Source organism: Pantherophis guttatus, chromosome 3, assembly GCF_059756535.1.
Source record: "Pantherophis guttatus breed Tessera chromosome 3, ASM5975653v1, whole genome shotgun sequence".
Taxonomy (NCBI): Eukaryota; Metazoa; Chordata; class Lepidosauria; order Squamata; family Colubridae; genus Pantherophis; species Pantherophis guttatus.
The window spans coordinates 85710041-85736489 of NC_142065.1; the positions used below are offsets into that span (position 1 = coordinate 85710041).

The 26449-nt window shown below is 39.5% G+C and overlaps 1 protein-coding gene across 2 annotated transcripts; it reads right to left on the reverse strand.

Moving 5' to 3' along the window:
• RWDD3 (RWD domain containing 3) lies at positions 1-25142 on the reverse strand. Of its 2 annotated transcripts, none has more exons than XM_034437276.2 (4): positions 24996-25142; positions 5104-5591; positions 1053-1168; positions 1-950 (listed from the first exon to the last, which is right to left on the reverse strand). In XM_034437276.2, the coding sequence occupies exons 1-4, from the start codon at positions 25078-25080 to the stop codon at positions 830-832; spliced, it is 810 nt and encodes a 269-aa protein (XP_034293167.2). In that variant the 5' UTR covers positions 25081-25142; the 3' UTR covers positions 1-829. The 2 variants fall into 2 exon arrangements, with proteins under 2 accessions (XP_034293167.2, XP_034293168.2); XM_034437277.2 differs by having other exon boundaries at positions 25012-25119.
• Positions 25143-26449: the final 1307 nt, after the last annotated feature.

Consider the following 26449-nt stretch of genomic DNA (forward strand, 5'->3'; position numbering starts at 1 on the left):
TTTTGGTGAAAGGCAACGCGGCTTTTATTCAGTTTAAGAAACCTGCAGGGTATTTATAAGCCAGTAAGCAGATATTATACTGGAGCAATGGTCAAATAGAAAAAAATAGAAATGGTTGTGTGAGTCTACCACATTCACATTTTTAAAAGAACCTTTTGAATTTTATTATCTTATATTTTATATATATTAATCAGTTTTTGACTGTATTGTGTGTATTGTAGTAGCCACTCAAACTAGCTTCTGAAGTAAGGTGAATTTTAAATCCAATTTATAAGTAGAAGGTGAAACTCTACTTTTATGAAAGGGCAAAACTGATCTCTGGGAAATAATGCTACAGTTATTTTACTTCACTTTCCTAAAATTAAAAAAAAAAGAGAGAGCAAAGTTTAAAATTATGTCTCATCACTTACATTCTTCAATTAATAAATTAAAACACAAGCTCTTTAGACCATATAAGCATTACTTTTTGAAAATATGATGCAAACATTTTTTGAATAGCCAGAAAATATACATATATATCTAAATGCAAAATTAGGTTTCCAAGTCCCAAGGACAACAGCAATCCCTTCACACCTGACCTACAGTTCTTAAATATCAACTGTTGAAACTTTCAACAGTTACTAGCAAACTGCTGTCAGGGCACACAGCGAAGTAACATCTGTTCTACTGTGAAAAGTGCCTTGTGCTTTCTGTAAGGAGATGGCTTTTTTTGTGACAGTTTGCTTCAGAAAACCTTTAGGACCTGTTCATCACCAAACCTTCCGCGTTATCTTCCTCTTCCATTTGATATATTTAGTGACAGTTTAAGTCATAGTCATGTGGGCTTGCTTCAAATTTTCTTTAACTGAGCCGACACAAACTCACTGAACAATTTGGCAAGTCCTGCGGCCTCAAATTCATGTTGTAGCTCATCCAACGTTGAATATTCTTTGACTTCAAATGCCTGAAACCTATATTATACCAAAGAGACTTTGTGAATATGCCAACTTCTTTGTCAGAATATAATTATCAATTCAAAGCTGGTTTTCTAGCTGAATGCAACTAAATCATACCTTCTGTGTTCAGCCTGTACTTTTGTTTCAAAGAGTACGCTCATCATTTTCTCTTTACACTTCTTTCCGCTGGAATCCACATCCACTTTACTAGTTTTTTGGAGAATAAGGTATTCCTAAATCACAAAAAAAGAAGAAGAAGAATTCAACAACGTTAATATAACATCATCCATAATAGCCCAAGGACAAATATTATTGACAGGAAAAAAAATATTTCCTGAAAGGATTTCTAAATAGACTTTGGCTGAAACCTGTAAATCAACTCTTTGCGTTTTATTAATGGCAGGATTACTCTTGCTAGTAAATAACCCTACCAGTGCAAAGTATGGTGACATTGCACTTACGTTTTCATGTGACGTGCGAAAGGCACACACTTGAGTTGTACAAATTTATGAACAACTGCACCAAGCTTTCCAAAACAGCTTCCCTGAGCATCTTTATCACTCTTACAAAAAGCAGAATTACACTTGATGCTGTTCTCTTCCAATTTATCCTAGTTCATACGTTAACTCACCAGAAAAATAAACAGATTTAATATTTAAAAATAAAGAGAAGGAATGGGAGGATAAAAGCTAAGAGTAAAAAGTCAATGTAGAAAGTTGTAACATTGTATATATCTGTTGTTAGTATTGTATTTTAACATCTGATGTGTGTGTGTTTTTGTTTTTGCTTCTGTTTTGTCTCTTGACTTCTTTTGCTATTGTGGGTTTAAAATGTAAAATACTCAATAAAAATTATTTCAAAAAGAAAAAAGAAAAATAAACAAATTTATGCAACTAATTTCTGAGTTACACTCCCCACAGTCTGCTGCAGTGATATTTAAAATGTCTCTTCACTCAGCCACAGATGTAATTCTTATACCATCTCCCAGAACAAGGATAGGTAACTTTGTGTAAACACACACACAAATTTTTTCCCAATACACATTTTCCCCTAGTACACCTAAGTGGGTGTAGTAGTGATGTCATCTTAGTTTTTTCTGCTTCAAGTGTTTGTTTGCTTCCTACATGAATTAAATCTACTTGAATACTACACACTGGGTTTTTTCCTTTGTGTTTTGTTAAAGATTAGCTCTAGGGCCTGGAGAAAAGATGAGTGGTTTATTTTGCCATGACATGAAAGCTCTTCCCACTCATCCGTTCTAACAACGCAAGGCCCTTTCATTTAATACTCGGTGCAAACCATGTTGCATGGTTTGGCCACGTGATTTCATCTTTTTCACAAACAAGACTAACAAAAAAGCAACAAAGCTCTTTTAGCAAGTCCTTCAGCTCAGAGCTGCTATATTCAATTCTGAAAGAGTGAAGAGCCCAGGATGGCTTTAATTTATTATCGAACAACAAAGTCCTTCCAAATTATAGATCTCACACACACACAAATTCAAATCTTGCCAAAGTTTTTAGGATGGGGGACCATTTAGTGAGTGTTGGTTTTGCAGCCTCAAAACAGAAACAGGTCACAATAATAGCAAAAAACCCCTACAAATAAAATAAATTTTCACCACTATAAATGTATAGAAATTAAAAATCAAGCATGTTTATATGTAGTCCTCGATTTACGGTCTGTGCTTAATGTTCATTTGAAGTTCCATTGGACCCTCCCCAAAAGGCATTTATCATCCAGTACCGAACTTTTAACAACTGGGCCCATGACTGCTCAACAACCAGCCTGCACCTAATAGTCACTGGAAGCATCCTGCAGTCATATATTTCTGTTGAAAACCAGGGTTTACTTCCATTTTTTTGGTAAAAATGCCCCATAGCTTAACAACCAGGGAATTTGCTTAGTGAGTGTGGATTCACTTAACGACTATGGTGACTGACAAAAAAAAGACATAAAATAAGGTCATAAAGTCACGGTCGTAAATCAAGGACTACTTGTTACCAAGTAGTAAACTGAGACTACACATGTCACTAAGGGTATTTTAAAACATTTGTTTTAGTATTGTTTGTTTTGTACCCTATGTTTTAACTATATTATTTAGTCTGTGTAATTTGCAGAGAATCTTCGTGATTGCAGCAGGATAGAAATAATACATATATATATGGGAAAAGGGAGGGAGGGAAGAAGGAAGGAAGGAAGGAAGGAAGGAAGGAAGGAAGGAAGGAAGGAAGGAAGGAAGGAAGGAAGGAAGGAAGGAAGGAAGGAAGGAAGGGTTTATTTGAAGTCAAGTTCAGCTCCTGATGATTTAATCAATACATCCATGCATTAAATTGTGGCAACCAAAGATGAAAAGTATAAGTATAATCTGCTCTCTTTCAAGACAAATTCAGCTCTTGGTGATTTTATAGATACTTCTGCGCAATTTTCTTGGAAATACAATAATCTGGAACAGGTTTACCACTGGCTTGTTTTTGTTTTGTTTTTTATTTGACTTTCCAGCCTACAATAGAGTAATCTGTAATTCTCTAAAAATCTGCTAAAGTTACAGATAAAGACTACATAACCAATACAGACTACTTCATGTTTACTTAGGAGGCAGGTCCAGGAGGTTTAAAATAGCCTTACTTCATTTTAAGTAAAACAGGATTGCATCCTCATTTCCTGACAGCGATGACAATCAACCAGTGGAACAGCTTCCCTTCGGAAGTTGTGGATGCTCCATCACTTCTCTGAAATGGTATAAGGCCTCCTGCTTGAGCAGGGGGTTGGGCTAGAAGACCTCCAAAGTCCCTTCCAACTTTGATATTCTATTCTATTCATGTATTATGTAGTGATCAGATTAATAAGACTTGAGCGGTGCAAATTTATACCCGGCTAAGAAAGCATAAAAAAAGAACAATGGCATCCATTCTCATTAAGATTTGCCATGAGGACTGAGTATACTACAGAGTTGACTGGAGAACAAAATAGTGAAACCAAAACTGCGGTAACTGAAGGCTTTTGTGAATGCAAATTGCTCACAAAATGGCATTAAACTAAAAAACAGAAAGTTCCACTTTGACATTTAGGAATAATTCACATTTAGGAGTTGTTCAATTTTCCCATCTGTCAGTTCGCATATATATTTCCATATAAAATTCCAACCGACTCATAGGACTGTAATTATTATCCAGATCTAAATAATATAATCCATTTCTGAACACAAATTTCTACCAGTTACATTTCATTGGCCATGAAGGCATGACAGAATACTAAATTTGTCATGATTCATCCATAATTCCATACATCACAATGGAAGATATGTGTTGGCCTATGTATAATCATCCATTCTTGGTTACAGGAATAGCATCCATTAGTTCGAGTGAAGCAGCTGCCTATGGTAACACAAATGGGGTGTCATAAAAGGGCAGCAACTTTTTCATGATTAATTAATACATTAGTATTTAGTTTACTGCTAGAAAGTGTGAAGGGCACTTGGGTGGTGAGGCTGCCGTATTAACTGGAAAAAAAGCCCATTTACCACTGTGTCTCAAATAGCCATTGTCTTGACCCAATGTTTCTCAATCTTGGCAGCTGGAAGATGTGTGGTCTTTCACATATCTAGGCCATCTAAATCCGTTTCTTGATTTTAGCAACTTGAAGATGTGTGGACTTCAACTCTCATGCTGCTGGGGAATTCTGGGCATTGAAGTCCACATATCATCAAGCTGCCAAGTTTGAGAACTAATCTAGACTCCCCATAGAGTGGACAGTCGCAGAGGTAAACTCAAATTTCTCTTATCATGTATCTGCTCACCCTCATGTGAAGGTAATATAAGCAAGAGGAGAGCATTCTGTCTAATCTGCTGTGACTGCTCATATTGGAGTTCTTCACCGGAGCGGAAGGGACAGTGATGAAGTTGGTGATGGGTATCCCCTTTCTCGGTGCAAACTCTGGCTGGACTTGCAAACCCAATATTAAACATTGCTGTGGATGTAACTTTTATGGAGGGGGAACCCAGAGGACAGAGGGAGAAAACAACCAGAGGAAAGTTGAGTTTTGTGTGGAAATCAGCAACCAACCAGGGTATCTCTGATGGTTAATGCTACCGAGCAAAATTCTCAAATATTCATTCTTGTTCAATGGTCTGCCAGCCACATAACCAGCCACAAAGAGCAAAGCCTGCACCTTAATGTTCCGCTTGTCTCCTTGAAGTAGTATGAGAATCATCTTGCCCATAAACATCAGTCTTCCCGCCAAGTCAAGATCTCTACACCATTTTTCAACCATTTTGATATATTTTCCTTTGGCTCTCATATGGTCTAAATGCAAAAGGACAGTCCAGATGTCATCATCCTCGGGTGTTTTCACTGACGGAATACTTTGCCCACCGCAGGCTGGAATTTCAGCTTCTTCAATAACAGATTGAAAATTCTGCTCTATCCAGAGAACCAACTCATGTACCATGGGCTGAGACAAATGACTTGCTGCTTCTTTGAGCAATCTTGCTCTCACAGCCAGACACTGTGCCTTTGTAAGTTGTTCAGAATTAAGAGAAATGTTTGGCAAGCTTGATGGGTAACTGAGTGGTAGATGAAACAACAACTTTAACAATATGTCTGTGCCCGAAGGTCCTTTCACACTGGTCTGGATCCTGAATGAGATTCCATTTGTTTCTGAAAAGAATTCAAACGCAGTAATCAATTGAGGACCAAATGAAATATTCTCAACGATTTGTTAGTTATCTGCCGTTAGGAAAACTCAAATAGTAATCAATACTTTTTGCAATTATGGATTATTTTGTGCAGGGCCATGTTTTATTTCAGATTTGGGGATTCAGGGGTAATGATGCATAAAAATTAATCCATCGTAGCTAAATGATGCATAATAATAGCTAAAGCTTATATAAAAATACAGGTAGTCCTTGACTTACAACCGATTGCTTTGCAACTATTCAAAATTCCGATGGACCCACTTAGAGGGTATTTACAACCCGGTTTTGAAGTTCTGATGGTCAGTCCACTCGCCATGATCATGTGACTGCACTTCGGGTGCTTGGCAACCAGGCACATTTATGGCCGTTTGCAATATCCCACGACCATGTGATTGCATTTTACAACTTTTTGTCATAACCCAGCATTTAATTCCAATTTTTAGCAAAACTAACTCATAGCAAACCATGAATTCATTTAATAACCCCAGCATTCATTTAATGCCACTTTGCGACTGTGGTATTCACTTAACAACCACCATAAAAAAGATTGTAAAATCAGGTCAGTCATGTGATTGATCTGCTTCATGACTGTCATGAATTACAACCATGATAGGCAAGCTCCATTACAGTCGCAAGTCAAGGACTTGCCTGTAAGCCCTCTGAATTCAGTGAGTCTTGTCTCTGAGTAAACTTAAGTAGATAACATAAAATTCTTGGCCTACTTATGGCAAGTACCAAACCAGGCAATAATACTAAAATACCCAAGTATTTGTTGGGAAGGCAGTGGAATAAAATTACTGGTTGCCAACTGGTTTCTGGGCATAACTCAATCAGCCTTTTTGGTCTTAACTCTGAAATTTTAATTAGTTTAAAACTTGGTTTCAGACAACCTGCTTGTCTTCATGTGAACTTACTCAAGAGACAGAAACAGCTGTGTGAACCTGTATCAAATAGTCTATCTTCCATTAGGAGTCACACTTGGTTCACACACTTTCCACCATTAAAAATCAAAATTTCTTCTTCATCCAAGCTTTATTGAGGTGGATTAAGAATTCTTTAATTGTTTTGTTCTTTTTTAAAAAAAAAATTAATTTCCCCAAATACCATATCACCCACTTTGGGTAGAAATAATAAAGCAATATAAATATAGAAAACTGCAAGTTGCATTGCATCTAACAATGATTAATTTATGTCTCCACATTTTCAAATGTCTATTTTAAGTAACAACCAAGGAGCCAACTACTGTATGTGTTAAAAATAATAAACAGTGTGAGATTAAATAAGGCTCACTTGAACAACTCTTGGTGTTTTATTATACTTAGATGTACTCGTGTTTTTATCAACTGTTTTTTTTAGTAGTCAGACATCAACAAACAGTCAGACCCACTTTGTATTTTTATTTTAAAGATGGAAAGGAGTTAGGAAAATAAATAAGTATAGATTACTAAACATCTAAAGTAATACAGAAGTCCTATAGTTGCACAGAGACCAGCAGTGGGAATATGCAGGGATGGGTAGCTGCAAAGAAACAATTAATTTTGTTCATACTTTGAAAATGATTGTGCAGAAAAATGTTGATAAGTATTCATAGTATGAATCCCACTCAAAATGTTAGAACCTGACATCATCCAGTGAAACTGACTGACACATTCCTGACAGATAAAATAAGTGTACCTTCACACAACATATACATGCAAATGCTGTCATCAAACAGAGTGAAGGTTTCAAAGGACAATCAGACAACGTCATGGAGATCAATCTAGCAATGATTAATAGTCATGTCAAAGTTAAGAAAAAGGATGGGAACTTTCCAGGTGCGGTATGCATGCACCCACACACAAACACACATTGTTCTTCTCCAAATTACAATGTTCCTGAAGTAAAGACAATGTTTCTGAAGTAAATATTTTTATTTCTCTTAGATAGAGTGGCTTGAGCTTAACCGCTCACTTGCTATCTACATACAGATATTTCTCAATGAAGCATTTTATGGTTTCTTAATCGCCTCAATCCCTCAGTCCTCCATCTTTGTCAAGCTGTCCTTTCTGACATCTGGGCCTCTTTCCAAACCAGCTGTTTCTTCCACCTGCTATTCCATGCCACAGATCCCTCTTTCTCATCCTGCATGCTCCTGCTGGGTGCTCAGCTCCTCCTCCAACCATGTCTGAATTTATATAGTGCCCCCAATCTACAGTACAGAGCAGAAATACGACATCCACAGTGTCCAGCAACTTCCTCCACTGCCTAACCAATTCGCTTTTTATACAGTTCTCACCAATAGGCAGAAATGCCTATTCTCCAGAGTCTTAATTAGTGGTGGCGCAGTGGTTGGAATGAAGTACTGCAGGCTCCTTCTGCTGACTGCCAGCTGCCTGCAGTTTAGCAATTCGAATCTAACCAGGCTCAAGGTTGACTCAGCCTTCCATCCTTCTGAGGTCAGTAAAATGAGGACCTAGATTGTTGGGAGCAATATGCTGATTCTGCAAACCGCTTAGAGAGGGATGTAAAGCACTGTGACGCAGTATATAAGTCTAAGTGCTATTGTGTCTACATGACACTTAAAACAGAGGCCAATTTTATACTCAGCCACAGTCAGGGTATCTCATCCAGCCATAGTCAGTTAAATGGAAATTCCGTATATACGGATAGGAATAACCCTCAATTTTTGTACAAGGAGATATACTAGAGGGAAGAGTTGGTGCTTGTCCTGTTACATGAAGAATGGTCTCAGATGGGGCAATAGATAATGAAATAGAAAAATGGGATTTTTACACTGCCTGGTCCAGAGATACTATTATATATGAATTTTTTCTACAACAATAAATAGCTTGTCAAAATAACAGCCATGATTCTAATACAAGACTTATTTCTTATTATTAGTTTGCTAGGCTTATTCCACTTTTTCTCCAGGAATTTAAAGTGGCTTATATTTATTTATTTATTTATTTATTGGTTTGATTTATATGCCGCTCTTCTCCGGAGATTCAGGGCGGCTTACAATGTATTAAGCAATAACCTTCATACTTTTGTATATACCTGCTTAGTAGGGCTTTCGGGGCCCCCCAAGCGGTGTTCTTTTTATACAAAGTCAGCTTATTGCCCCCACAATCCGGGTCCTCATTTTACCTACCTCGAAAGGATGGAAGGCTGAGTCAACCTTGAGCCTGGTGAGATTTGAACTTGCAGTAATTGCAGGCAGCTGGCAGCACTTTAACAGCACTTTAGCGGCTGCGCCACCAAGGCTCATTATATGAGAATTTCCATTCGTTTTTATCCTCAGATCAGCAGTCTTGTGAGGTAAGTTAAGTTGAGAGAAAATACATGTAGTCCTCGACTTACAACAGTTCAGTTAGTGACCTTTCAAAGTTACAACAGCACTGAAAAGTGTGACTTATGACCATTTTTCATAGTTATGAACTTTAGAGCATCCCCATGGTCAAAATTCAGATGTTTAACAACCGGTTCATATTTATGACCTTTGCTGTGCCCCGGGGTCACGTGATCCCCTTTTGCAACCGTCTGATAAGCGAAGTCAATGGGGAAGCCAGATTCACTTAATAACCAGGTTACTAACTTATCAACTGCAGTGATTCACTTAACAACTATGGGAAGAAAAGTTGTAAAATGGGGCAAAGCTCACTTAACAAATGTCTCACTTAACAACAGAAATTTTGGGCTCAATTATGGCCGTATGTCAAAGACTACTTGTATAGGCTACAAAATTAAGCAGAACCTTCCATGCTAGGAGCATATTTGAATTAGGTCATATATTAGCTGTAGTAAATAGGTTGCCCAGATCACACTTCCATGAGAGTTTGCTGCAACTAAAAAAACTAAGTACTATACAGTTAATTCCTGACTTATGATCCCAACTGAGCCCAAATTTATGTTGCTAAGCAAGGCAGTTAAGTGAATTTTGCCCCATTATGACTTTTCTTGCCACAGTTAAGTGAGGCACTGTAGTTATTAAGCTGTACCATGGTTGCAGTTTGTAACACAGTTGTTAAATGAATCTGGCTTCCCCATTAACTTGGCTTGTCATTCTGGGGTGATCACAGGACCCCAGAACACTGCAACCGTCATAAATATGAGTCGGTTGCCAAGCATCTGAATTTTGATCATGTGACTATGGAGATGCTACAATAGTTGTAATGTGAAAAACAGTCATAAGTCACTTTTTTTCAGTGTAACAATAGCACTTAGACCAGTAGTTCCCAATGTGGGGCCCACGCCCCACAGGGGGGCAATTTGATTTTTAATGGATGCAATTGGAACCTTGTTTAAACCAAGTTAATGGCCTTTTAGGCTTCCTCTATGTGAGTAGGAGTTCACTTTTTTAATAGTAAGAATTATATATCACAGGGGAGGCAACAGGTTTTTAGAGATGCTTAGGTGGGGCATGGCTAAAAAAAGGTTGGGAACCACTGAGTTAGACTTATATACTACTTCACAGTGCTTTACAGCCCTCTCTAAGCTGTTTACAGGGTCAGCATATCGCCCCCAACAATCTGGGTCCTCATTTTACCGATCTCGGAAGGATGAAAGGCTGAGTCAACCTTGAGCCAGTTAGGATCGAACTGCTGGCAGTCAGTAGAATTAGCCTGCAATACTGCATTCTAACCACTGCACCACCCAAGGCTTTTAAAGCACTATAAATAAATGAATAAAAATGCCAAATCCAATCTAAACATCTGGCTAATTATTCCACAAAATATAATGGATTCATATGAGAGAGAGAGAGACAGGGAGGGAGGGAGGGAGGGAGGGAGAGGAGAGAGAGAGAGAGAGAGAGAGAGAGAGAGAGAGAGAGAGAGAGAGAGAGAGAGGGAGGGAGGGAGAGAATGAGAATTACACTTCCAATTTTACGCGGGGGAAAACCCGAATAACCAAACACCTACATACAAACACCCGCGAAAACCTCAGAAAACAGATAGATATATGTATATATGTATGTATGTATGTATGTATGTATGTATGTATGTATGTATTTCTCTTTAGCCAGGTTCTTCCTACGTAAACCAAGATTTTTATACAGCCCTAGTTCAGTGAAATCCCAATCCACTAGTTTCTAAGCTTTTTTTCCAGCAGCCAGCAAGCTATAATTATATATATAATTATATATATATAATTTGTTGTAATATGCAATGAACCAAGGATAGTCCTATTGACCCTTGGGGTCCATATTGACTACTTTAGAGAAACCTGTGGGGATATTTAAAAATGACTTTAAAAGTAGACAACAATCAGAGAAATCCATATAAGCAAGAGACAACTTTTTAAAAGCAGATCACAGTACATGATTTGTAATGTACCGTTTCCTGACAGGGATGTAGCTAACGTAAAACAATACCGTTAAGAATCCTTTTGTGAAATTAAAAGAGGACAAGGGACCTCATCTGCGTCTGACTAAAAGAGAAAAATAATTAGGGAGCAAGATGAAAGATGCTCTTTTTTCAGATCCTTGCTGTTTTTTGCTCTTTGATGTGTTTCAACTACTTCACCCCATTTCTTCAAAAAGTTGCTAAAATGTCAAGTTGATTCATTCTTTGGGGAGAAGACAGATTTGAAAGATTCAGTGGAGCTGTCCCAAGCTTCAGATGAGTTCTTTTGAAGTGGCTTGTCTCTGCCCTACCTCCCAAGTTTTATCCTTTTTCCACTGATCTCAGCCCCTCCACCCCCCAGCTTCACAACCTTCAGTGACCTCTATAAAACAACAGACAAAGCTATTTAATGAGTGACACAAACTGAAATGATTTAGGCAGCTTTGAGAATGACTAATGGGAGGCAAGGCAACATTTTCAAAGAGCCTTCACAGGCATACCTTTATATATTATATAGGGATGCGATACCGCCAATGAAAAAAGTCCACTGATCTATCAACCAGTCTTCCTTATCTTCATACGCTACAGATATCTTTCAACAACCAGTCTCCACATCTCCACCCAACCTGCAGAAGACTGCTTCAAGCACTATGGTAGAAGCATATTCATCTTAGATACTTGGTTTGTACAAAGGGACTGAGTCAACTAACTTTCGACTATCTTTCAATGCCCCATAAGAACAGGATCTAACTCACCAGGAGGTCCATTTTCAGTTCTACACCAGGTAGTAGAGATGCCCTGACTGCATCTACACAGTGATGTAGCCATAGACCTGATCTTTAGTAAGGCAAGATGGGGTTCACAGGCTTGGACCTGGAAGGAAGCTGTCCTCTGTCCATATTCGCTCTTTCTGATTATATACAGGTCTAGTAATATAGAGAATTGGAAACAACTTTGCTGATTTGCTGATTAACTTCTCAGAAATGGTATCAGGATTGCCTTTTTCACAGCAGCAAGGTTGTCCCACTATAGTTTATCACACAATGTAGTATTAAAGTGCAGTATTATTCAGAGAGGGGAGCTCACCCTGTCCTATGAAGCTGGAGTCAAACCACCGGAGTGCTGGCAATTGCTCAGCACATCCAGCATCATTAAGTTTCTTGCCATCGCGTCTCTGGGAAACCAAATAATCCTATGGTCTTGAAAAAATCAAGTAACCAGCTGTGCCTATGAGATTGTTCTTTTTTCTTTTTCTTTTTTTTACTGTACCAATGATGATGGTACCACAATCCCATTGCTGTATGCAGCAAATAAATTAAGTGAAGCTAAGAAGTCATTACAGCCAATTATAGTGTTTAAGGCATTGGACTAGAAACCTGGAGACTATGAGTTCTAGTCCCACCTTTGGTGCGACGCCAGCTGAGTAACCTGAGGCCAATCAATTTCTGTCAACCCTAGGAAGGAGGCAATGACAAACTACTTCTGAATAACCTTGCCAATAAAAAAGTTCAGGAAAGATAAAGGGAAGGAGGGAGAGGGAAAGGGAGATTAGAAGACATTACAGCAACAATACCTACTGAAATTATGACGGCCCAAAATGGAAAAAAAATAACAAAAATGCCATTGCACCTTAAAAACTAAAATTTAATGATATAAGCATTTGTTAAGTGCCTTGGAGGACATAATCGCTAATCTATGTGGGCATATTATTTGGGCCATCTTTAAGATGATACAAGATGTTTCCATGTTCTTATCACAACACATTAGTTTATTTTTCCCTTGCAAACATGAACAACTATTGCATTTTAAGATGGATCCATATTAGTAATATTTAAGGTTCTAAGAAAAAAATATTGCTTCCTTTTAGGTGTTCTGTAGTTTTGTATTTTTTTGTCACTGAATGTTATCAGACTTTTACAGTATGTGCATCTTACAGGTACAATAAGCAGAGTCTGATTGAAGAAATAATACCAAAGCATTGTGCTTGTTTTACTTATTTCATAAACAAAGTCATTCAACAAGTCATTATTATTGTGATGATCTATTAAAACACCTTGACTCCTGCTTGATTCCTGCTTGACCTTGACAACTGAATTTATTATTCTTAGTTCTCTTTGTCCCAAAAGTGCTTTTTCAAAAGGCAATAGGACTTTGGGGTTTTTTTTCCTTGAAGACATTTCGCTTCTCATCCAAGAAGCTTCTTCAGCTCAGGGGGTGAAGACAACCCCTCCCTAATAGTTCACCAACTATGTTGTAGATGTAAAGGCCTCAGTCTGGCAAGATCTTGTCTATAAATGTGAAAACAATAAAGAACTCAGCTTGGAAGTGTCATTCTTGGTTTTGGGCCTGACAGAAATGTATTTCACTTTAATAACACATTATATTGGCCTGCTCTGTCAGCAGAAGTGCTATCTGAGATGAAGAGCAGTATATTATCATACTGTTGACATTTACGGTGCTAATAAGCTGAATTCTTGCACACACTTTCACACTGCTGCAAACGCAAGCTTATCCCAGCAAATAGTGCCTGCACACTTAAAATGGTTTCCCGTGTTTGGTGTCGGCTTCTGATTCCACATCTGCAAACTTTCTCCGTCATATATTCATTCTGCATTGCTCAGAGTTATCTACAGAAATCCAAGTTTTGATGAACATTTACATATATGACAAGCTGGATGAGCAAACCCTAGCAGAGAAGAGAACAGATTAATAAGTAAATTATGTCATTCTATCTGCAACATTAATCTTGGGGACTAGGCAAATAAAGAAAAACAAGCCTTCGTTAATTAGCTTATTTAAATTCATACAGACATCATTTTCAATAAATCTTCTTCTGAATGTTAACCATGTAATTTCAAGCTTTGAGAAATTCTTGTTTTTATATACCACGAGTGGAAGGAGAAAAGCCCCTCAAATCCCCTCCCAAGTCAACAGTCCTCAAGACGTCTGTCCTCTGGTCTTCTAAGGTCTCTTTATTTAACTCAGCCATATTTTAGAAAAGTATCTCCCAAACATAAGCTGACTTTTAAATAAAAAAGATTTTCAAGATACCAATTTCAGGGCAGTTGGTGATATGGGGACCTAAAGAGATTAGAACAGAGATCCCTTGATAGCTAAGGGAAGTCAATTTCCATTTCTCATTTTGCACATATGAACATTTTAATCTACTTGGCTGGTCATAAAATAACCTTTTTACCAGCAGGAAAATGAAAGAAGCTACTCTCTACCATCCTCTTTAGCTTCTGGAATGTTCTCTCTCATTTTGGAGGGTGGGGTGGGGGTGCGGCAGTTCTGAGCTAGTGGACACAGCACCAAGCTACACCACCAGTATTTTAGTTTCTAAGAAGGTCTATGATCCCAAAGCGCTATTAAAACATGAATAAGTGGAAAGGTGGGCTATGCTTAAGACCGCTCCTTAGCAATATGCTGTCTTCCCACTCGTTCATGTTTTAATTTAATGCTTTAATTACACAGACCTTTAAAAATCTAGTGGGGGCAGGAAACCTGGAGAGCTTCAAGAAAAGTATCAGCAGTACACAAGCACCTAAATAGCCAAAGTGCAAGCTGTGTGGGAGACCCACCATTACTGTTCTACCATCTCCCTCCCTCTCAATGTAGCCCAGCAAATTGCCAAATTGGTTCAGACAATACTGGAGGCAGATGCTCTTTGGGTATCAACTCCTTATGAAATTTCTTACTTATTCATGAGGTCCTTGGTGCTCCCTGAGTTCAGTTGTTTTCTTGCAGATGTTTCATTATCCAACTAGATAACATCATCAGTGCTAGAAGGATATTACATTGTTGGTAATGAAACGTCTGAAAGAAAACAACCAAGCTCAGGGAGCACCTGTTCTGACCTAGGCTTCCTGATATAGCAAAAAGCACACAATTAGTCCCCCCCCTTTTTTTTATTTTAATGGCTGTGAATTCCTTTCATTCACAGCACATGCTGAATCACCAAGAGTTTATAAATAGTCCAACAGAAGTCTGCCACAGTCCTTCAGATAAGGCTGGTAAACACCCACCTTTATCTTCTTTGACACGTTGCCGAAGACCTAATTGGCAATTATATTGGCAAGGCCACACGGAGAAACAGAGTAAAAAATAGAGCTTCAAAGTACAAACCGACACCATCCACAATGTTGCTTCCTGCAAAGGCCCACGTGCCTTTGCTCTTCCTTCATGTCTTATGGGAGGGGCCAATCATCTCCAAGCCTTACTCCCGAGTCATCCCTTTTGTTTTAACTGTTCTTGCCTTCTGGCAGCTCTGCGCATGCGTGCACTAGGAACAGGCTCCCCCTGTTCCTCTGCCTCTCTGATGTCTGACTCTGGAGGCTCCGGAGTCAGCACATAACTCCCAGATGGCCCTGGCCCCATCTCTGCCTCCGACGCAGAGCCCTCGTCCGAGCCTTCCCCAGACTCCAGGACTGGCCCATGTTCTTCCCCAGCCTCCTCACTATCTGACTCTTCTGCCAGCTCCGCAGGCTGCTGGGGGACCACAGCAGCACCAAGGACTCCACAGTTCAACCCTGAGCTATAAATATTCTGTTCTATCTCCCTTTTTATGACTTTCTAATCCCTTAATTTCGGGGTAGAGTTGGGGTGACTGGATGGAGTGGATGCCCTTCCTGATGCCATGTGTCCTTAAGTATCTATATATCTCTATTTCTATATCTACCTATCCATCCATCCATCCATCCATCCATCCACCCATAAATACATACATACACACACCCAAATTAGCTAACTATTTCTTATTTGGAGGAATGACTTATATTTTCCTCTGCATGTCACAACAACTTGAAGTGGAAGGACAATTTTGAACAGCCTGAGAGAGATGACTAAATATACTGTACTGCTGCTTTAAGAAGATTAACAGCTCCTTTCACCTGCACACCAATTTAAAACATAATTTCTAAGAAAACAATCAAATTGCCCATATAATCTCCAATTTACAGTCATCAGGTCCAAAACGCATATGCAGTTCTTGCACCCAAATTAAATTGGTTGGAATGTGCTTCATGTTTCTAGATCTCATGATTGGGCTCTATAGCAGAAAGATTTTAACTCTTCCATCAGTGATTCCTAAACTGGCAATAAATAACCCCAAGGGAATAATCTAGGTATGCCCTAGTGGGCATAATATTTAGAAACAGGACAAATGCAATAGATTTTAGGTTTCTAAATGTACAGGTATTTGTGATTTTTTTTTCCAGACCTAAACATGGATGAACATTGTTCCAACTAAATTGCATTTTAAGAGAAAGCCTTTTCATAAATTATTCACATCTAATTGAGATGCTACAAAGATGCTTCTGGGATCTACAGCTACAAAATTATTGTTTTGCAAACCTGAAATATATATCATAATTGCATATTTGCAATATTTGAATCTGCTTCCACAAACTTGTTTATGCACTGAAACATACCTCATAACTCGATTTGTAGCACTTGGGAGCACACAGTTGGATATTCAATATCCTGATAGCGAAAGACAGAGGTAAACAACTTTTTGGGTGGTTGGGCATTTTGAGAGCACATCATTAAGTGCTTTCAGAACATGATTGCCATGGTGAGCATGATTATTCATAAAACACTTTCTACAAGCTCTTTATTTTATTTATTTATTTATTTTATTTTATTAAATTTGTATACCGCCCTTCTCCTGCTGGACTCAGGGCGGTGCACAGCCAAAAATAAAAAACGTTCCAATACAAAATTTAAAATTTTTTTAAAAGAATTACACAACTTTGGCCCCAAAATTTAAAACATCCCAACTAAAACTCATAGACAATTAAAAATCTAACATCTCAAAGGGGGGGGGGTTTACACCAGCCCTGCTTGGTGGAAAAGAAAAGTTTTTAGGGCATGGCGAAAAGCTTGGAGATCTGGTATCATGCGTATCTCCGGGGGCAAATCATTCCAGAGGGTAGGTGCTGCCACAGAGAAGGCCCTCCCCCTGGGGGTCGGCAGCCGACACTGCCTGGCTGACAGCACCCTGAGGAGTCCCTCTCTGTGGGAGCGTACTGGCCGGTAGGAGGCTATCGGCGGCAGAAGGCGGTCCCGCAAATATGTCAAATGCTCATTTTATATTTTTCAGAGTTATCCAGAGAAATCCAAGTTTGACGGATATTTAGAGACAGTCCTCAACTTATGATTACAACTGAGCTCAAAACTTCTGTGGCTAGGTGATATTTTACGACCTTTCTTGCCACAATTGCTAAGTGAAACCCTTCAGTTGTTAAATTAGCAACACAGTTGTTAAGTGAAGCTAGTTTCCCCACTGCTTGTCAGAAGGCCGGATAAAGTGATCACATGACCCCATGACACTACAACCGTTTCTGGAAATAGAGGGCTTTTGTATCCTCTGTTTTGTTGGAACTGAGCTGAGCATATTTCTTCCCATTAACCTAACACTTTCCAGGCACCAAAACAGAACCCCAACCTTGCCTCTGCCCCATCTGAAATGAAGACATATGGATGATTATCATTGGTGCTACTTGATTCCACTGTGGTGAATGACCTTCCCAAGTAATTTCATGCAAATTGTTGTGGCCCGCCAGCGGCCAGCAGAGCTGGCAGCAGATTCGGACAGTGAGGAGGTTGGGGAGGAACGGAGTCCTGGAGTCTGGGGAAGGATGACGGCTCTGCGTCGGAGACAGACAGGGGGCCAGGGCCATCTAGTAGTTATGTGCTGCCTCTGGAATCTGACATCAGCGAGGCAGAAGAACAGTGTGAGCCTGTTCCCAGTGTGCGCATGCGCAGGGCTGCCAGAAGGCAAGAACAATTAAGAAAAAAAGGGCGACTCGGGAGTAAAGCTTGGAGATGATTGGTCCCTCCCATAAGACATAAAAGAGGAGCAAATGGACGTGAGTCTTTGCAGGAAGCCATTAGTTCATATAGCCAATTCAAGCTCTGAGAAATCCGTTTGACTCTGTGCTCTGTTTGGCCTTGCAAAACTAATTAACAATTAGGTCTCTGGCAGCGTTTCAAGGGAGATAAAGGTGGGTGCTTATCAACATTACCCTGAAAGACTGTGTCAACTCAAGCAGACATCTGTCAGAATCTTCACAGACTGTTAATGAATCATTACGGGCTGTGAATGACCATAATTCACAGCCGTCTCAATAGAAGAGGTTTTTGGGACAAAGATTGTGATTTATACTTTCTCAGGAAGCCTAGGTCAGAACACAAATGTTATATAATAAAAGAGAGAATACTGGCTTTTGTGGCACCCCAGAACTACAGCAACACAGTTCCCCCATTCCCACTATTATAGGTAGTTCAGAAGAAGGTCATTGAGAGATCAAACATGACAGGAGGATCACATTACCCATATCCCAATCCACCATAGCGATTAATGTGGGTTTAGTCTACAATATGGATTCAGGGTTGAAGTCCACAAATCTGGAGGAACCCCAGGTTGGCAAACACTACTTTTAAGTCCTCTTCCATTATACAGGTAGTCCTTGACTTACAACCATTCATTTGGTGACCGTTCAAAGTTACAACAGCACTGAAAAAAGGATTTATGACTGTTCGTCACACTTATATGAGCTGTGGTGGCGCACTGGTTAGAGTGCAGTACTGCAGGCTACTTCTGCTGACTGCCAGCAATTTGGCAGATCGAATATCACCAGGCTCAAGGTTGACTCAGCCTTCCATCCTTCCGAAGTCAGTAAAATGAGGACCCAGATTGTTGGGGGCAATATGCTGACTCTGTAAACCACTTAGAGAGGATTGTAAAAGCACTGTTAAGCAGTATATACTCTAAGTCTAAGTGCTATTGCGATTGCTATAACTGTCAGAGGAGCCCCATGGCCGCACGATCAAAAGTCAGGTACTTGATAACTGGTATGTATTTACAATAGTTACAGTGTCCCCGGAGTCAAGTGAATGCCATTTACAACCTTTCCAGCTGGCTTCTGACAAGCAAGTCCATGGGGGAAATCGGATTTGCTTAACAACTGTGCAAGTCACTTAATGGCCATGATTAAAAAGGTCCTAAAATGGGGCATGATTCACTTAACTGCCTTGCTTAGCAACTTTAATTTTGGGCCCAATTGTGGTTGTAAGTCGAGGACTACCTGTAAACAGGATATACAGTAAATGAACAGTCACATCATGTACGTGCCAAAAATAGAGATGCTGGGTTGGGAGAATCAACAGCACTGCAGTACTTTCTCCCAGCTACCATCTTAGTAAAAAATTAGGTACTAGTTTAAAGTGTTTGCTTGGAAGGAAAAAGGTAACTACCGTATTTTTCACAGTATAAAACGCACCTTTTTCCCCCCCTAAAAGGGGGTGAAAATTTAGGTGCGCCTTATACATCAAATGTAGCCCCGCCCACCCATTGGCCCCCACCCTTTGGCCTCTGCCTCACAGCAGTTACCTCCTTGCAAGGAAACAGCAAGAAAAAACAGCTCCTTTCAGCGTCAGCACAGCCTAAGTAGCACAAGTTGATTGGATCAGCCTCCCGACTCTCAGCTGATTTGCTCTCAGCTGTTTTGTGCAGGGCTCTGCTGCTTGCTGCAAAGAGGTAAATTGCTGGAGCAGATTTTTTTTTTCCTTGTGCTAATCAAGGTACGCTGAAAATGAAAATGAAAGTAAAGCAGGCTGTTTGCTGTAACGAGGCAAAATTGCTCAGAGGCAGAGGAAGATTAATAAATTATTAATAAATTAATAATTAAATATATATTTCTCTAAGTGACATGATTGCTCACCAGATGGTTAGTATCACATGGAGCTAGACTCTAACAACACAAAGGACCATTTACAAAATGTGTTTTGACAAACTAAGAAATATGAGACACAATCAACATAAAGTAACGCCTCATTTTAATAATCAAATCGCCAGGGTAAGGGATGAATGCTATATTATTCTTATTCTTTCTTTTTCAATCTTTAGAACTTATGCTTGGAAGAAAGAATTACTATTGCAGATATCCAGGTCTCTTTTAGCAAGCCAGTTCTTCTGACTAGCATCATTCATTCATTCACCCATCATAATTCCCCATCTTCAGTTGAAGAAGTTTAAAAAAACAATGCCAGAAATATGACACCCATTAAAATCTGCTGTGTCAAAAGCTGCCAACGGTAAAGATGTAGGACTTTCTAAAACTGTCAGGAAAAAGATGCTGAATGGAACTTGCCCCTGCTAATACAAATGCAAACAGAATAAAATTAGATACTCAGAATAACTGGTGAGGAGTATGTGAGTGCGTGCAATACGGAGAGGCATACCTAGATAAACTGTCACAATATGTTGCACATCAGTGGTTTTCAAACTGTTTTAAGGGACAGTTTTCCTACAAGTACAAAATTCATTCTCTACACCACTGCATCAAGTAACCCATTCAGTGGTGCCCTTTCAACAATAAAAGATTTATTTTAACTAAACCTCAAGAGAGAGGCATCAGAACAGTTTGGAACTTTCCAGGCTTAATTTGTTAGGCTCTTTGATAAATTCACTCATATTTGCTGACAGTGGTATCAACATTAAGAGTGGCTTCTACCGAAGCATCCAAAAATGCTTCCTGATCCAGTTGCATGAGATTATCTTTAATAAATAAAGCTTGAGGAGTTAGACAGGATACTTAAGGGCTGTTGTTCTACTCCAGCACGCTTGGATGAAACCAATTTTTCTGGGTCTATTGCAATATAATGTTGGCACCAAAATATCCTTGGTTGATCTGATTCAATAGCTTCTGTCAGAAAAGAGATGTTAGAATAAAGCTGGTAGCGTTTAAGCCTCCTCTGAAGATTTGACACCATCAATTCTCTATTTTAGTAGCTTAAAGACAGGATCTGAAGAAGTTTACATTCCTTATCTGTGGGTCATTTTCAACTTATAGCATTGGGGGATTTCAGGCCAAGTACAAATGCCTGGAGATCCCAGAGATCATTTTCTCATGTTCTTCATTATCCATTCAAAACCACAATGGAGAACTTTCACTTCCTGCAAAGCACCAAACCTAATTCTGCTAAGGTCTCAAATAGAGAAAATACCCTCAAGAAAATAAAATATCCTTCAAGTCAAATTTGACTTCTAGAGGTTTTATGAATGAATCCATGCAGTCATCTTAGCAGCAGGGTGGAGGTGGTTTTACCACTGACGCCTTCTGAATTAGTTTTTTTTTTTTTTTTTTTAATTTGATTTATATGCCGCCCTTCTCCGGAGACTCAGGGCGGCTTACAGTGCGTTAAGCAATAGCCTTCATACTTTTGTATATTTATACAAAGTCAGCTTATTGCCCCCACAAACTGGGTCCTCATTTAACCTACCTTAGAAAGGATGGAAGGCTGAGTCAACCTTGAGCCTTGGAGAGATTCGAACCAGCAGTAAATTGCAGGCAGCTGTGTTAATAACAGGGTGCTTTAAACCACTGTAGTACCAAGGCAGTTTTTGATATTCAGAGCTAACCTACAGCCCTGGTAAGTACCTGGTTGCCTCCTACCCAAATACTAATCAAAGATCCTGCTTAGCTTCAAAATCCAGACATCATCAACCAGCCACTGCCATTTGCTGAGGCCAGTGTGGCAATGATCACTTTTTCTCACTCTCCCCTAGAAATTAAGCTACTTTTATTTTTTATTTTATTTTATCTCAAATTTATATATCGCACCTTCTCCCGAGGGACTCAGGGCGGTGTACAGCCAGATAAAAAACATACAATATAAACATTAAAAACAGTTAAAAGGATATATATTAATTTGGCCCCAATTTAAGATAACAGACCAATTAAAAATTAAAAAATATTAAAAAATATGTTAAGCCAGCCCAGCTTGCTGGAAAAAGAAAGTTTTAAGGGCACGGCGGAAGGCACCGAGGTCTTGGATTCTCCTTATCTCTGGGGGCAGCTGATTCCAGAGGGTAGGTGCCCCCACAGAGAAGGGCCTCCCCCTGGGGGTCACCAGCCTACATTGTTTGGCTGATGGCACCCCGAGGAGGCCCTCTCTGTGGGAGCGCACAGGTCGGTGGGAGGTCGTCGGTAGCAGCAGGTGGTCTCGAAGATAACTAGGTCCTATGCCATGGAGCGCTTTAAAGGTGGTAACCAACACCTTGAAGCGCACCCGGAAGACCACCGGGAGTGGTCTTTTATGATCCTGTTGTTACTTTAAAAAGTTTATTTATCTACTACTTTCACTAGAACCTACAACAGGCCTTAGACCCCCAGTTCCCACAAATGTATTTTAAAACCACTGCACCATGCAAACAAAATTCTGACAGAGAGTATACGCCAACAGCATCCAAGACTAGAGAAGCTAAAGTGTTTTGTTTTGTTTTTTTGCAACATACCAGAATGCATATTTAATGGGCATTAGTGATATTTAGCAGTCTGATGGTAAACTCTTGTAGAGCAGTCTTGGGGCTTTCATTGGCTACTGGCAGCAAAGGAGACTGTTTGGTTCAGCTTACCAGCAGGTGTTGACAGATAGACAGGGTGGAAGGGCAATGCTTACAAGAGGAAAGGGAATGCGATGGGAACATTTTACATGTTTACGGACGCTTGAGCTGAGAGCAGGGGAAATAAATAAATAAAGTTTACATCGAGTAATTTATCCCCATGCCAAGGAGAGAGGGGGAAAAACGGTGAGAAAACACATCTCAGAGGAAACTGGTATTACCTCTTGCTTGACATAAAAGATGCATGCTTCGGAGGATATAAAAAGTCCTCACACCCCTGTTAAAATTCCAGGGTTTTGAAATTAAAAAAAAATCAGACTAAAATGAATCACTTCAGAATTCTTTTCTTCCTTTATTATAACATATAAGCTGTACAATTCAATTAAAAAACACACTGAAATCTTTGAGGAAAAAATGAATAAAAAAATTAGAATCATGTTACATTTCAAAAACCTGGCATTTTAACAGGGGTGTGTAGACTTTTTATATCCCCTGTATATAGCTAGTGGGGAAACAAAAACAAAAACAAAAAATGAAGGAGCTGGCAGTTATTTCCAAAATACGTTTCGAAACTTAGCCTCCTGATCAAAGACTTAGCTGGTCTAAAACAGCTAAATGAAGTTTTACAATGCCAGTCATTCCTCATAAAATATAATACTGTACAGATTATGTATCTCTTACGTTGTAACTCTAAGAGCACCACCACCATAAATATTTTAAAAACACAAATAAGGTGTGTTTATTGATCACCTTGTTTAGCAACTGTTTGCCATTACAACTGTGATGAAAAAGTAACTTGTGCAACTCATCCTCACATTGTGACCTTCACAGGTCTGTACAGAAAACTGAAGTAAGATCATAACTACAGTCACACTTTCACTTAGAGACCTCTTTGCTTAACGACTGAGTTACTGGTCCCAACTGTAGTCACTAAATAAGGGCAAAAATAGTTGTTCACACACAGTGCCTTTCCAATGGTGCTTTCCAATTTGTAGAAAATACTGCAAAGCCATCAGTGGCAAACTGTAGCAACAATGGTTCCAATTTTAAAAAGCCATTGACTAAAAGGAGAGTGCAAGAGCAGATAAAACAGCTTTACTGATTTTAGAAATCTCATTCTTTCCATCCCAGAAGGCAATCCTGCTATCCATGGAGAGATTGTAATTAAATTAAAATTAAAATTAAATTTAAATATAATTAAATTAAATTAAATTTTTACAGCCCTAACGCCAGATACAAACAAAATACTGAATAAAATAAAAAATAAAAAATAAAAGTAGTATGACATATAGAGATAGATAGATGGATGGATAGATGGATGGATGGATGGATGGATAGATAAACAGACAGACAAACAGACAAGAGAATATGTGTGTATGTGTAAAAGAAAAACAATACATATAATTGAGTCTAAAAATAATTAAGAGCATACAGTAGTTATTAAAATAAATCCAAATAAAATACTTTTATAAGAACTTCCAATCCTAAATAATGGTACTGCATATCGTACAAATGGTAGCCGAGAATTGGGAGACTTTAAGGTTATTTTCTAGTCCTTGTCTGATAATAGCACCATTAAATAGAAATCATTCTCTTTACCTGGGAATTCCTTCAGGACAGAGTATGTAAGGATCTGTCTAGAGTCCTTGTATTAGGAGCGGTGTAATAGGATATGTCCTAGAGTTTCTATTGAACTCTTGCCTTCAGATGTTTAAGGTGCTTTATCATTGGAGGTTTTTTAAAAAAAACTGGAGAGCCACCTATCTGAAATGGTACAGGGTCTCCTTCTTGAGCAAAGGGTTGGACTACACAACCTCCAAGGTCCTTTCCAGCGCTGTTCTGACTGAACCTATATAATTTAAACTCTTGCCTTTCTAAATGGGTGAGGGAGAGTCAGGTACAAGGCAAAGAACCTGGCTAAAAGGCCTAAATCTTCTCCCCTTTTTAAATGTAAATTTTAATTTGTTTTTAAATTATGGGGTATTTTAAATTTGTTCAGCCAAATTATTTAATTCGTTTTTATTTTATTTTAAATTTTTGTATTTATGTGTTTTATCTTGTGGCTGTTCACCGCCCTGAGTCCTTCGGAAGAAGGGCGGTATAGAAATTTATTAAAAATAAATAAATAAATAAATAAAAACTGGAGCTCCTTCAGCTTCAAATCATCGATTCTTCAGAGGGAATTCAAATCACCCCACCATACAAAGAATCACATGCCAATTAGATTAATTAATTAATGTGGCTGACTAGGTGGCTCAGTAGCTAAGACGGTGAGCTTGTCGATCAGAAAGGTCGGCAGTTTGGCGGTTCGAATCCCTAGTTGAGGTATCCTGCGTGAGCAGGGGTTGGACTAGATGACCTCCAAGATCCCTTCCCACTCAGTTACTGTTACTGGTTACTGGTGTAGAGGGAAAAACGAGGAGCACGTTTGGGATTTAAAGAGAAAATAACTATATTTGTAAGTGCAAAACTGTTGGCTCTTGTAGGGAGGTTACCCTGACTGGACTTCCCAATATCCCCATTCCGAGTTGCAGATGGGGCAGGAATTATCAGCAGCCCCAGTATCTGGGAGGCCCCGATGGTGAGCCTTGTTTTAGGGGGGGGAAACCCCTGGCGGCGACCAGGGCAAACCAATCACCTGACACTTCCAGCACCTCGCATTCTTCTCGCCCACAGTAAATAGCAGCAATGGCAGACAGCTCCTCCAAAGCTAACGCCGACATGGCAGCAAAGCGATTTTTCTCGCTGTCGCCCCGCTCCGGCCGCCAAGCCACCAGGCGAGGGCAGCGCTTCCACTTCCGCCCGCGGAAAAAAACCAGAGCGGAGGGGAAATTAAATATATTCCCCACCAGGGGGCGCTGCGCTTGCTTTCTGAAGGGGGTGTTTCAAACGCCTTGCAGCTGAGGACCGAGTCCCACGTTGCAAAACAGCCGCAGATTGCAACTGGAACACGTTAATCCCCCACTGATGAGGTCCCCAGGGAAGAGATGAGACGAATTGTGTGTTTTGCAGAAGTCTACGGATCCTAAAGTTTTTGTCTAGCGGCACCACCAGGCAGGAGAGTGGGAGATTTGTAGTTTCAAGTTCTGGCTTAAACCGTGAAAGTGGGCTGGGTGATTTTGGGGCCAGCCCCACTCTCTCTCAACTCAATCCAATCCAGCTCACAGAGCAGTGGTGAAATCCAATTTTTTTTTTTTTACTACCGGTTCTGTGGCCGTGACTTGGTGGGCATGGTGTGGCTTGGTGGGTGTGGCAGGGGAAGGATACTGCAAAATCTCCATTCCCACCCCACTCCAGGGGAAGGATACTGCAAAATCCCCATTCCCTCCCCACTCCAGGGGAAGGATATTGCAAAATCTCCATTCCCACCCCACTCTTGGGGCCAGCCAGAGGTGGTATTTACCAGTTCTCCGAACTACTCAAAATTTCCGCTACCGGTTCTCCAGAACCTGCTGGGTTTACTTTCACCCCTGTCACAGAGTAGTTGTTGTTTTTGTAGGGAAAATAGGAAGAGAAAGGAGTAGTGTGTATGTTTTACACCTTGAGTTATTTGTAAATATAATAAAGGCAAGGTATAAATAAATGAATAATAAATAAGTAAAAAAGTTTTAAAAGTTTGAGAAATACTGCTTTATCAATATCAGTACAGATAGTCCTCAACAGTTTGTGACCAAGTTACAAGGGTACTGAAAAATGACTTATGACCGTTTTTCACACTTACGACTGTTGCAGCACCCTCACAGTCATGTGATCAAAATTCGGACGCTTGGCCACTGGTTCATATTTATGACGATTGCAGTGTCCTGAGGTCATGTGATCCCCTTTTGAGACCTTCCAACAAGCAGTCAATGGGGAAGCCAGATTCACTTAACAACCGTGTAGTTGTTAAGTGGTTTCGCTTAACAACTATGGCAAGAAAGGTCGTAAAAAGGGGGGAAACTCACTTAACAAATTTCTCACTTAACAACAAAAATTTTGGCCTCAATTGTGGTCATAAGTCGAGGACTACCTGTGTTCTTTATTTTAGCATCTCCCAACATGAGATCCTTGAGAAGTGTTGGACAACACTCCATAACATTTTGAAAGTCCAAT